Source organism: Branchiostoma floridae, chromosome 9, assembly GCF_000003815.2.
Source record: "Branchiostoma floridae strain S238N-H82 chromosome 9, Bfl_VNyyK, whole genome shotgun sequence".
Taxonomy (NCBI): Eukaryota; Metazoa; Chordata; class Leptocardii; order Amphioxiformes; family Branchiostomatidae; genus Branchiostoma; species Branchiostoma floridae.
Genome location: NC_049987.1, coordinates 15,522,005 through 15,535,871, shown reverse-complemented (window position 1 = coordinate 15,535,871; position 13,867 = coordinate 15,522,005). Strand labels below are relative to the sequence as shown.

Here is a 13,867-nt window from a genome sequence, read left to right as displayed (position 1 = left end):
GTCAACAAAATCCTTCCGCCAACATTGATAAGGAAGGTGCTGATGAGAGACTAATATAAGATGCAACTCGATTCAAAGTTAGCTTTATTCACACACTGTGATTTTACAATCACGCCATTTTGGAAGAGAGTGACCCCTCGACCCTTAACACTGACAGTGACGTCACCACACAGTGGCTTTCAATGCCTATTTTTAAATCAGGGCCTGATGACTGTTCTAAGTTAGACTGCATCCAATGTAACATTTTGTCTGATCGCCACTGTTAAAAATATTCTGGAATACAGAAATCAAATTATTCATATTCATGCATGCAAGCATGTATGCCATTTACAAGTGCGTATGCCATTTTGACTGGACGTGGGTTAGACAATTTTTTTTGTTTGACCGGATAGTGAGTGAGTGTGTAACAGCCCTTGGAATTTGGATTACAATGGATACTATTTTGGATCATTTTTTTGTGTCAGCTTTGTGCCAAACTGGTAAACTATGTTTCTTAAAAGACAGGCACGGATATCATAATTGGTTCCAGTGGAACGGGAAAAAATAGAAAGTACAGTGTCACATACCTACGGATAACGGTAAAAACTGATTTTATCGTCTACAAATCAGATGTCAACTCTTTCGTTCCTGTCTGTAGTTCTAAACAGCATTAACCGTAGTAGTACTAGTTATTCTCCAGACATTGGTGATGGGTATCTCATAATGAATACATTCTAACCAGAGATGGAACATTGAACAAAATGGTATGCACCATACCTCTTCCATGTACATAACGATTGCTCTTTCCAGTGCGAGTCGTTTCTTGTCCAGTCCTTCTTGAAACTTGTCCACTGACGTGAAGTCACAATATCTGTGCAGATTCAAAATTTAGGATCAATCCTGACCTGAGAAATCACTAAGATATTTGCTGACTTCGTATAATCATGGCTTTGCCACACACCTAAATCAGACCTATTTTTAAAAATCTATTATCAATATCATATTGTTGCCAATTCAAGATAGATCTTCAAATTACAGTGCATCCCAACTAGCTTCACGATTAATCATCTTCTACAAATGTCAGAATTACCGTTTCTCAGTTACAGCTTCCATCACTCCTTTGCTGTTGTTCACCAGCTTCTTCACCTCATAGTACTTTCTTCCTGTGGTGTCTTCGGTCTTCAGGCTGTGGATTTGTTTGCAGAATATGGAAGTTAATACAAGTTAGAACACTCGAATCTTGTAAGAACCTTACAAAATAACTTAGAAGATTCTATTGCCAAATTCTTCCCTACAATCCACTGTCCAACATTCAGGCCATTAGGCCAAAGTACCATAAAAGATGTTAGGATTTTCAGTACAAAGATAATATTACTTTTATCTTTGTTTATGGAGTTAATGCCGCAGCACATATTTTAAGTTATTCAAATCGGAATGATGTGTAACAAAGCTCACTTTTCACTGAAGCAGCCGTCTGCAGCATCACTGATGTCAAAAGGGAAGAGAAGTTTGTAGTTCATGTCCAACAGCTCCGACATGGTGCCCATGAACATCTCGATGGGTTTGGGGTATGTAGGGATGGACTTCAGCCACTCGGTGAAGGTGTCTTTGAAGCCGGTGGAGTAGAAGTCAGCTACGATGGATGCAACTTCCTGGTCGCCTCCTTCTACTGTCACGTGGGTGTTGGAAGTCTTGGAAGACTGCCTGTAAGATTACAGACGTTTGATTGTTTAATATTCACAAGAGATTCGTTTTTCACAAGGCTGATAAGATTTACAGCGATCTTGCTTCATGGAACGTTTGTTCCTCTGGTCAAGAATTATGAGGGACATCGGTTAGTTTTTCGTACAACAGGTAATTGAAAAATAAGCGAAAAGTTACAACTGTTCACTGCAACTTAGAGGTAGACCTCATAAAATTAAAGAAAAAATACCCCTTATTTTGCATAACATTTAAAGTGAAAATGAAACCACTTTCGAGCAAAGTTAGCTCACCAAAGGGATCTTTCACTGGTTGTGACAGAAAAAACCGACACTATGTATGGATATTACATTGTGTTATATTATATTATATTATATTACAGTATCCCCACCATCACAAGAGTAAAAGAAATGTTTGTCATACGCGGATCCACTAGACATTCCCATTCCAAAGTGACCACCGGCGTTGAAGAAAAGAGAATTATAAGAAGCCTGGGCCTGGATGGAGAAATCCTCGAGACTTTCACTCTTGGAGGCTTCTTGAGTCTTAAACAGCCTGAAGGAACCGCCAAACTTTGCCGACTTGATGAAATGAGTTCCATAGCGGATGATGAACCGTTCTGTATACAACAAATGATTGTCTAAGAGAAAAGTTTTTGCTTATGTTTGTGACTGATTCTGAATTGAGAAAAATATATTGATGTCTTAAATATGTAAGATATTCTTGATATGATATAAGAAAATCAATAATGATTAAAACTTACGAAGCTTTGCCTGCCCCACGATGAAATTTTTCGGAAGAGACAAGAAGTCTCGCAGGAAGGGCAGACTCAGGGTATCCGGCGTGATCTCATCCAGAAAGATTTCATACCTAAAGGTGAAATGTATGGCACAATGAGTCAAATTTTCTCATCAACAAAGGTTACTTATAACCCTTCTATGAAGGTTAGACATCAAGGTAAAAAAGATACGCCAACTAGAAAATACTCAAACAACTGCATATTTTGGAAACGGTCAGACGTTAACGTTTCAGACAACATTTGTTATGTTTCGTCAGTGTTATTGACAAAAGATAAAGAGACTCGTTTTGCCATTGTTTTTTTTTCACACTAGTTAACATCCCAACCTGATAAAACTATTCACAGATAAAGGTTGTTATCTAAAACGTCAGTGTCACTGACGGAAGATAAGGAATTTATTTGAAATGTCTGACCGTTTCCAAAATCATATCCAGTTGCTTGAGTAATCATTACTTAATTGGGTTATCTATAATCATAGTATCGTATAGCCCTGAAGGTCATACATATATGATCGAGCATAATGCAGAATTGCAGGGACGGAATGTAGTTTTTTTTTATTGGCTATAGGATGATAACGTTATTATAATTTAAAGACTTGCTTTTCCCTCGCTTGGTGGGGTAAAGCAAGATGGAAATCGACTGACCAATGGCTTATGTAGTTTGCTTCGCTCACTTGGTTGTTTATTTGGTGATGATTTTAAGCCACTGTTCATCCGTCATTGCAATAACTGTAGGAGTACACAATGTCATATGAAAGCAAACTCACCTGATCACGTTACACTGAATAAGAGACATGAAGGACTGCTTCTGGGATGATGACTCCTTCCCATATGCTGCCTCAACGGCAGCCTGTGCAGAAATAGGATTCATGAACGGTCAGGAAAAAAGTTATAAAGGTAAGACATCAAGGTAAAAAGGTACGCCAACTAGCAGTTACTCAAGCAACTGAATATTTCAACAATATAATTCTGAAGAACCTTTTTTGATAATATATCAATTAAATGAATTATGACATATTAGATTTTGAATATATGGGTTGTAATTAGATGTCTCCAATGTAAAGCCAATAGACTCTCCTGAATACCGGCTTAGGTTCCAGAATTTTGCTTCCCAATTTCAGAATTCTATAGAATATAAATATACAAATATATCATTTGATATATCATACTTACAAATACCAATTCATACATAAACTAGAGCCTGTCACACAAAACTAAAATTCTTCAGTAAAAAACGGTGTTACCAAACTTGAAACCCATCATCATTTATCATATCATAAATGGAAATACTTTGATCTTTTAACAACTATTAAGGTTTTCGAAAGTAATCTGTAGGTCCGGAATAAAACTGGAGCCTGGTAGACAAAACTAAAATTCAATGAAAATACAACAGCAACGTGCAACCAAACCTGGAAGCCATATCCGGAAAATGACATTCCGGCTTTCATCTGGAGGGAATGACGGTAAGCCTGTTTGGACTCATAGACCTCGGAGCCGACATCCGTGTCAAAGATGCCGTGAACGTTCATGCTGTCCGGTACGTCCTCATCGTGGTACCTGTGGTACACAGTGAACAATACTTTTATTACATTGTCATAGCCTAATGCAGTCTTGTAATGAAAATTATATAAAATGCAGCAGCATGTAATATCCAGGCAGATTTACCAGTAGCCTAACATAGTATCAAAACTGGCTAAGGAGTACAGCTGGCCCAAAGGACGTCATCTGCCAAACACACTCCAATGCCGGCTTCACTCCTCTGGCAGCTTTTGATACAGCATTTGACAGCTGGCACCTTATGCTATTGTAGGATCTGCTTGTAGGATCAACATTACCGAAAGGCACGTGGTATATGTTTGCTGTAAGTGTGTGTGTGTGTGTGTGTGTGTGTGTGTGTGTGTGTGTGTGTGTGTGTGTGTAGATTACTTTTAGAATAGACATATTAGAATATATCAAAGTGTTGATATACGATAGAGCGTATCCTTGATACTCACGAGCCCTCGTTGTTACAGTTCCTCTGCACGACTGTTTTCCTTCTGGACGTGCTGCTGTAGTCTCCGCGACCATTAAAGCCGACCCCGATGTAGGCACACCCCTCCATCATGTTCTGTGTGACAAGAGCACGTTAATGTTACGGTAATTAATGAATTATTAATCATTACTGACAAGGTACTTTTTCCTCCAGTGCTAACAGGAAAAATCTCAAGGGAGGCCATGAGACAGCACCGGGAATCTTAATGTTTTAAGTGATGATAAAAGGCATCTGTACGTTTCATTCCATTGCCATGTTTCTCCGTAAGTTTGAATAACAGCACGTTATTACCTCCATGAAATGTCATGGAGGTTATATAATTTACCCTGCGTTTGTCTGACTGTCTGTGTGTCTGTGTGTAAACAAGATAACTCAAGAACGGCAAGGTGACTTGGTTTTATACTTGATGTGTTGGTAGTGTGTGATGAAAGCTGGAAATGATTAGATTTTTGGGCCCCCTAGCGGCTTCCCTTGGTACTGCAGCTCAACTTCCGGGTTTACTATCTCGTGTTTCGAACAAGCTATGGTCACGAGTTGGGGGTGTTAGGTAGCTCTTGTTCTCAGAAATAAGTGACATAAGTTTGGGCCCCTTAGCGTCTAGTTTTGGGATAGCAGGGGTATTTTTGTCAAAAACTTCTGAAGACGATAACTCAAGAAGGTAACAACGGTTTTTCATGATTTTTAGTATGTAGATACCTTAGACAATGTTGTACAAAATGACATACTAATTATGCAAAATAGAAGTACATTTGCATGATAAATGAGGATATTCTATCATAGCGTTTTTTTCCATGTATCTCTTGTCCTGGATGTGATATAATGACATACCGACTGGCGGACGTACCGACTGATAAGTATCTAATACCAGCTCAAAAAAGAACAAAAAACAGCCATGACTTCAAGTACCAGAGTTACCAAGCTAGGATTGATGTGTTCAAAAATTCGTATTTTCCCAGAACTATCGTAGAGTGGAATTTGTTATCACCAAGCACAGTAGGGGCATCTTCTCTGGATAGTTTTAAAGAACGCTTGCAGATAGATGTCCAAAAGTTAGGTGTGACGGATCGTTGAGTGTAACATAACCAGCTGCTGCCGCGCCGCGTGCCTGCGAAGCCGATGTGTTACGCCGAAGGGCGGCTACACCGGCTATATAGATACAGATACAGACATTTGGCTGGTAGATAGCTTGCAGTGTTATGACAAAGTGGGGGAGGTTTCAGCCACCTAACATTTAATTTTGAAACTGCAGGGGCGTTTTTGTCAAGACATTCCAAAGAGGATAACTGCAGAAAGGATCGACGGATTGGCATCATCTTAGGCATGCAGGTAGCTTGGGCAAAGATGTTTATAATGATATGCATGTTATGCAAATGATGACTTAATTTGCATAATCAATGAGGACAGTGTATAATTCCATTGCTTGCAAAAACTGGACTTCAATAAATGTAACACTTATTAATTATGATAGGTGGAATATAAGCAGAAACTAAATATGGTAATGAGGAACTTATTTGAATAATTTATGTTTAGAACTATAGCCTGATGCCTTGATCATGGAAAGTAATACTATTTACTTCTTGATAGTTTCAGAGACATGAATCAAGCCAGGTTGTGGTAGCAGAGTACAGTTTTGGGCCTAATTGGGGATTCCTATAGTTAAGAACCACAAGGTGACTGACATCGACGCGGATAAAATCATAACCAGGGTTCACTTTTGAAGCGCGACAAACTAACATGTTAAAGTCGAGGATATAACCTACAAAATAACTTAAAAGAAAAAAAGTTGTCGTTTTTCTTAAATTTTAAGCAATCCTTGAAATAGGGTCATGCGGGGTCATGCGGAACTACAATCGACTCGCCGAGGCTGGCAGCTGTAAAGGTCACGCGCATTTATACACCAAATGGACAAACATCATAACCTTACACATACCACATGAAATTCGACTCCTTATGCTACTAAATAGCAAAGCTGTCTTTCACGTTTCAGTGTTTATAGGCGCTTCCAGCTTTCGGTCGCGCTACTTTTTTACCCCTACGTCATTGAATAGATACTGTACGCTGCGGCCTTAAATCCGGGATTCAAAACTCACCCAGCAGACTGGGATGACATCCATCTTGTTCCAGCATGGATCACCCTCTACGTATCCTGTTCCGAAACATCCGTTCATCAGAGCAGGACCCATCCCCACGGGGTAAGAGAACGCCATTGGTTCGGAACTTTCATCGGGTTCGCTTTCCTCCCTGCCATTGGAGAAATAAAGCTTACTCACAATCGCCATTGGATAGAAATACATGTAGTCAATGTAATGAAAATGGGGAATCTGACTAAGATATATTCGCTGCTGATCTACACGTGCATGAATATATGCCTTAGAAACGTAAATGGTCAGATTGCTTTTTCAATCATTTTGATAAGCACCGTTACTATTTAGAGTAGGCATGCGCGACGAAAGGTGTGTACGAGTAACTGGAATTGTGGGTAACAGGTCAAAGGTTTTAACCAGAAACAAAACGTACCCTGGGCATTGTAATGCAAATCGAGACAATGGCCGAGACGAGAAATGTTGACAAGTTATCAAGGACTTTTTTCACCTTTGACATATCCCACAATTCCTGTCGCTGCGCATGTGTAATCAGATGAGTAGATATGGCTTATTGTTGTCTGTTGTACGGGGGAGGGGGGGGGGCGGTGGGTCAAGTGCCATATTGACAGGTAGTTTTATCTGTAAGTAGGCAAAGATGATGGACCAAATACATACCCGGGGTCTTCCTCCACGTCTATTTTCATCTGCATCCCTGGTGGAGCGAACATGTCATCCTCAACCATGCCCTTCTGTGCAATGAAGTCTACTTCAGCCTACAAAACAAAGTACATTATATCAACGGTGGTTTCAATAAATTCGGTTGTTACAGTTGCATTTGGAAGTCAAGTGACTTAAACATATATATAAAAGAAACCAATTAACAAATTCACGAAAGAAATAGGTTTCAAATAAAGTTGCCGACATATTTCACTCAACGTCAAAAGCTTTGATGACTTCCCCTAATCAATTCTACCGTTTTCCTTTAGAATAGACGTTGGAATTACTGCAATCAAACTCTCTAAACTATAGGACTCTCAATACAGTGCTTCCATGTTCTCTAAGTAGATAATTACCACACAAATCTATTTCAAATTGCAAACAAAAAAGGAGAACTGTTACAGTTCTGGTGCACCTTTATCTCATGCTCCTGGCCGTCACCACCGTCATCATCATCATCATCGTCATCGTCATCATCATCTCCATCATCTTCTTTCTTGTCATGTTCAGCTGTAAGATAATGTTAAACGAAAGGCATTCCGAAGAATTGGTAGTAAGCTATAAGCCCTCACAAGCATGATCAAAGAGATTTTATAACACAAGCTAAATGACAACTTACCAATGAACGCGAGGAGTCAAACGTTTCAAAGCTTCATTATATCACACTTTTCTGCCTTACCTTTTCCAAATATCTTATCGACTGTTTCCTCTGCCACCTCTTTTTCCACTTCTGCCGTGACCTCAGCCTCCTGTTGCACACTTTGCGCCATGATGTCCGGTCCCATGTTCTCCATGCCGCCCAGTTGATTTATTATGTCGGTCAGTTTTCCTGCATCGAAGCTCCCTCCTGATGCTGTACATGGTGAGATAGAAGAAACACTTGGTATCAGAAACAGCGTTGATAGAAACAACATTACACTGACAATGGCATTCAGGTCAGTTCATCCTCTGTGTCTGATCGAGAGGTGACGCCAGGATTTCCATAAGTATCTTGACAGTCAGACGTATCTATCGAGTTCGCCAAATTTTAAAATTGTCCTAGAATGGAGCTTGTTTTCCCCTGAAAATTCACCCCGTAATGTTCTATGGGGCTGGGTGACGTGTTAACATCGGTCTATCCCTAATAATCGTGGCCCGACCGAAAATGTCTTCATAGACCTCCCAGACTCGTGGTGAGGGCTATTTTTCCTGCTTTGTGACGACAGCTAAAATGACTGCAAGATTGTCCTTATAAACATTTGCAGATAGCACATCCTCTCATGCCAGGATGTGACGAGAGTTTGAGCTGGTTGACACCCTGTTTAATTTATTCCATGTTTATTAGCCTTTGACTTTCTGACGGAGATGAGTTTTTGAGAAGAGTATGCTGAAAACAGAGGGTACCTAAGTCAGCAGTAGACATAGAACTGTGTACCAAATCAGTAACAAGGTCAAAAGACTTACATAAAAGTTTTCCAGCAAGATTCGCAATGGCCGGGAGGAAGCGTTTGTCCTTAACGTAAGCAGGGGCGTCTTCAGCAGCTGCTGCTCGAAGGGCATCTTGGAGTTCATCTGGCAATGCTGGAGTAGACAATAGCGTGAAGAAACATCATCATGAACACTGAGAGGGAAAGCTGGTTTCTACACTACTCTATAAATTATTACGTTCTTACATATTAGTATTCATTCCCTTGTCATCGAAAATTCAAGTGCAAAGTGTTGCCATAAGGCCACCATATCGGAACAACTACTTAATACATGACATTGTACATCGTGTGCAATATGGCAAGATATCAATGGAAAACATGCATATGAGAGCTTTGGATTCCGAAAAGAAAACCGTGTTTGATACGTTTTACCCATATCATAATTATACATAAGCCACTTAGTCGCTCAATCTACTAGTGCAAAGTATACATGTACTGTTTATGGTTTGCGTACATTTACACGCAGTAAAATAAACCGTGGATAATATACGTCAAAGTTAAGGGTCATAAACAAAAGTCAAAACACGTCTTGACATCTATCTAGCATAGACTGTTTACAAGTTAAAGTTCATCGTTGATGTCGCGCATGTGTAGTTCGAACGATGAACCGGCTTATTTCTAACTACCGTTTGTAACACCAGTGACGCCTGGTCATGATTGGTGTCATTATAATTAATCAACCAGATTGGAGTCATACACTTAATCTCCAAGCAGATGTTGCGGTGGCCTAAGATAGAATCATGAGCTTGGGAAGGAGCAGGCAGGGGAATTTCAGTCGCCATCGCGGAAACTTCTCTGCCTGCTAAACTCCTTCCAAAGTTTATGGTACTATCTTATGCCATTGTAAGATATGCTTGGAGGTTATCATACATTTATGTAGGGATCGTTTGATGACGCGGTGTCCGGGTTCAGACAATGGGTCCTTCTTTGACGCAGTCAGGATGAGGAACGCGGAGACGGCCAAGATCAGCATCAAGGGTACTCCCACACCCACTGCTCTCTTCATGTTGGACATCTAATGCATAAAAGACATTGACATATTGTCATTTACCATTATTGTATATTACCAATACCCATACGAGCTAAGCGCAACATGGCGAAAGAAACATGTTTAAAACAGCAGTCTCTCATCTTTTCTCAAAATGTGCCAACGAATAACGAAGTAAAATAATATACCCATGTGTAAAAGAGTCCCGTATATTTAGTTCTTTGGACTACGCCGACGTTGCCCCAATTCAATTCAATTCAATTCAATTCAAGACAGTACTTCAAATTTAGATTCCCATGTTACAATAAACAAAAATACCCTCATTCTAAATTGACTCTTTCCCCATCTCTATTACGAAAGCTACCCCCATATCAAATTTGAATCTTCGCATGATGGTGTAAGAAGCCATGACATACCTTTGGGGATTAAGATATATCTTAACTAAAAAAAAAACTCGTCATTTCAAACGTGTGGTCCTCAAAATATGAGGAAGAGACACATAACCCCGTGGTCATTGAGAATTGATCCCATGTTGGGCAAAGGAGCCCACAATGTACATTTGGAAATAAGTAGACCCCCTACCCCCATTAAATCATTTTAAAGAGGCGTATGTAAAAGTGTGGTCAAAGTCCTGTGGGCATACATACCCGTGGCACACCTATCTTAAATTTCAGGTCATTGGGGACATGCAGTACCGGGGTACAGGAGCCAAATATGTGCGTTTTTTGTTGAAAATAGCAGAAAATATCCAAATAGATGCAATGTATGCCAAAGGTGTGAACATCTATTACCTCCATGAAATGTCATGGGGGTTATATTTTCAGTAGCGTTTGTGTGCCTGTGTGTCTGTCACGAAGATAACTCAAGAACGGCTGAGTGGATTGGTTTCATACTTGTTGTGTTGGTGTGACGAAACTTGGAAATGATTAGATTTTGGGCCCCCTAGTGGCTTCCCTCCGTATTGCAATGCAACTTCCGGTTTTGCTATCTCAAGTTCCGAACAAGCTATGGTCACGTTTCTTGGGTGTTGGCTCTTAGGCTCAGGAAGAAGTGACATAAGTTTGGGCCCCCTAGCGACTAGGTTTGGGATAGCAGGGGCATTTTTGTCAAAAAATTCTGAAGTGGATAACTCAAGAAAGGAACGACGAATTTTCATGATTTTTGTTATGTAGGTACCTTAGACAATGTTGTACAAAATGAAATAAAAAAATTTTTATGCAAAATTAGAGTACATGTGCATAATTTATGAGAAAATTCTATCATAGCAGTTCTTTTCAATCTCTTGTCCCGGACATGATATGGTATTGAAATTTTAGCGGTAGACAGCTTTAAGCGTCATGACATAGTGGGCTAAGTTTTAGCTCTCTAACATTTCATTTTGGAACCGCAGGGTCATTTTTGTCAAGACATTTCAAAGAAGATAACTGCAGAAAGGATGGGTTGCCATCATTGTAGGCATGCAGGTAGCTGAGGCAAAGATGTTCATAATGATATATATGCTATGCAAATGAGGACATTATTTGCAGAATTAATGAGGAAAATGTATAATTCCATTATTTCAATAACTTGACTTCAATAAATGTAACACATGTAAATTATGATAGGTGGCACATAAACAGACACCAAATATGCTAATTAGGAACTGATTTGCATGATAAATGCAACAATTGCAAAACCGATGATTAGTGATGGGAATTCTATACTTGTGACATGTGTAAGTTAGACAACAATGACATTATCATGCATAAATCATGTATATTTGTAAGTCATTTGCAGAAAATTTACAAAAGCTCTAAATATTTCATGGAGGTATGAGGTCGCCGAACTCTTGTTCTAGGTATTTCATACAAAATGTAAAGGCATTTGGTTTAAAAACTAGGAGCCCAAATGTGGTCGTAAAATGTCCAAACAATGATGTAAAAGACCTATCGAAAGACATAAAAGATGTCCGGGGATATTTACACATTGTACTATTAACATACCAAATATCTGGTCATTTCTTATATTATCTTTGATATTTTTTCCTGAAGCCAGTTGTAGTCATACTTGGCCAGTTTTCTGCCAGTAGGATAAACGGAGTGTTTACTTTTCAAATCTGGACAGAAATTAGTCACCTTAGTTGACCTAAGCGGTGTTACATTTCGACGGTTCTGGGACCTATCTACAAGATGGAGTTCAGAGGCCAGTGTTGTTTTGGTTTTATCAGCTGATAGCTGGAGAAAATGCCGGAGTCTAAGCCGGGCTTTTTCCACAAAGGGAAATTAGACATATTTAGCTATTCAGTGGGAAGTAGCTTTTGGAGATGGAAATACTTGTAAGTGAGTTTTGAAGCCATTTTTTCTGTGTGTTTTTGTACTAATGGAAATTTTGAGAGGGTATGGTATACCAGACATAATCGTTGAGGCTATAAATATTCTTTATGTAGATACAAAAGCTAAAGTGCTCTCACCAGACGGTGAAACAGAGTTTTTCCAAATAACCGCTGGTGTCCTACAAGGTGATACCTTAGCTCCCTTCCTTTTTATAGTGGCTCTGGATTATGCAATGAGACAGGCCACAGAGCAACCTGAGCTCACGGGTTTTGTACTTAAACCAAGAAAGAGCAGTAGACACCCAGCTGAGTTACTAGCTGACACAGACTTTGCAGATGATATAGCCCTTACTTCGAACATAGTACTAGAAGCACAGTCATTGTTGCACAAGGTTGAAAATGCCTCCAAAATTGTTGGCCTGCATGCCAACGATACAAAAACTGAGTATATGGTGTTTAATCAACCTGAAGGAACCCTGATCTCAACAAAAGGTCAGGCACTTGCCTGTGTGAAAGACTTCAAGTACCTGGGTTCATGGATAAGAAAATCTAGTAAAGATGTGGATGTCAGAATTGCTCTAGCTTGGGGAGCCATGAGTAAAATGTCAGTTATATGGAAAACCGATTTAAATCCAACAACTAAAATCAGTTTCTTTAGAGCAGCAGTAGAGTCAATTCTCCTCTATGGGTCAGAATGTTGGACTCTGACAAAAGCCCTAGAGAGAAGACTCAACGGCACATATACGAGAATGCTGAGAACTGTCCTAAACATCTCATGGAGACAAAGAATTTCAAATAAAGTCCTTTACAAGGATATACCGCCGATAGCCGAAACTATTCGGCAAAGGAGACTGCGTTTTGCAGGCCACTGCTGGAGGAAAAAGGATGAAGTAGTGCACAAACTGTTACTGTGGAATCCGAACCACGGAAACAGGGGCAGGGGAAGACCGCGTAAGTCATACACTAAGCAGCTTGCAGAAGACACCGGTCTGGACCTGCAACAACTTCCCGCAGCGATGGATGACAAAGAGGGGTGGAGGAAACTGGTTATGTGGAGACTTCGAGCGAGCTCGCCGGAGTAAGTAAGTAAGTTTTTGTACAGAAAGTCTATGGAGGCAGATTTGGTAGCTCCTCCCCTTATTGGGGGCACGATCGGGCTTGCCTCGGGGGAACCACGATCGTGGCGGCCTTAACCCGATCGGGGTGGTACGCAGCGGAAGGGTTACTGGGTGAGAGTTCACATTTGGACATTTCAATGCATATCCAAAAGCTGGGATTCTAAAGCTAGGTGTTAAGACATATACATCAAATTACTTGAACCATAAATACGACAACACAACGTGCACGTGATCAGATATCAGGGCAAATGGGGGATTTTAATCAATGCTAACTTAAAGTTACCTTTATCGGTAATGCTGTTATTGTCGAATAAATCAAATCAAATCAACTGTGAACAAAACTGGTCGAACAACCAGATGGTATTACAAGTCATAGAGGGTCATATAGGCTAGATTTCATTCAAATTGTTAAAAAGACATGGAGTGCCGCAGAAAGGTAACTTTGATGGACTCTAAGTATCTAACAACATCAACAAGGTGATTTTCTATCATAATGCCTTATCTTTAGTCTGGGATTGGGACCTCGAAAGAGACAAAGAATTTCGCCGAAGGTGACTGACGTGTTTAATCATATGTCTAATAGCCATCGACGGTAGGTCGTATCTTTTTTTATATTCTGTTGTCGGACAGACGAGGATAGTGTGGCAATGCAGTTAAGTTGGTCATTAACAGT

The 13,867-nt window shown here is 39.9% G+C and overlaps 1 protein-coding gene and 1 long non-coding RNA gene across 3 annotated transcripts in view; one reads left to right on the top strand and one right to left on the bottom strand.

Annotated features, from left to right (window-relative positions):
* Nucleotides 1-1,513: 1,513 nt before the first annotated feature.
* LOC118423314 overlaps nt 1,514-13,867 on the bottom strand; it is a 13,977-nt gene continuing 1,623 nt past the window's right edge. Inside the window, exons 2-12 of the mRNA XM_035831430.1 lie at nt 9,648-9,792; nt 8,755-8,871; nt 7,991-8,164; nt 7,727-7,821; nt 7,270-7,367; nt 6,601-6,751; nt 4,473-4,585; nt 3,888-4,035; nt 3,246-3,328; nt 2,444-2,550; nt 1,514-1,683 (exon numbers count right to left, since the gene is read on the bottom strand). Coding sequence (XP_035687323.1) covers nt 1,652-1,683; nt 2,444-2,550; nt 3,246-3,328; nt 3,888-4,035; nt 4,473-4,585; nt 6,601-6,751; nt 7,270-7,367; nt 7,727-7,821; nt 7,991-8,164; nt 8,755-8,871; nt 9,648-9,792 — 1,263 coding nt within the window. The 3' untranslated portion in view covers nt 1,514-1,651. The remainder of the gene's footprint in view (nt 1,684-2,443; nt 2,551-3,245; nt 3,329-3,887; nt 4,036-4,472; nt 4,586-6,600; nt 6,752-7,269; nt 7,368-7,726; nt 7,822-7,990; nt 8,165-8,754; nt 8,872-9,647; nt 9,793-13,867) is intronic.
* LOC118423348 overlaps nt 13,573-13,867 on the top strand; it is a 10,628-nt gene continuing 10,333 nt past the window's right edge. Inside the window, exon 1 of one of the 2 annotated variants that reach the window (XR_004832033.1) lies at nt 13,573-13,671. This is a non-coding gene — a long non-coding RNA (uncharacterized LOC118423348). Of the gene's footprint in view, nt 13,787-13,867 lie in introns of both variants that reach the window. The other variant, XR_004832034.1, reaches the window with a different exon arrangement.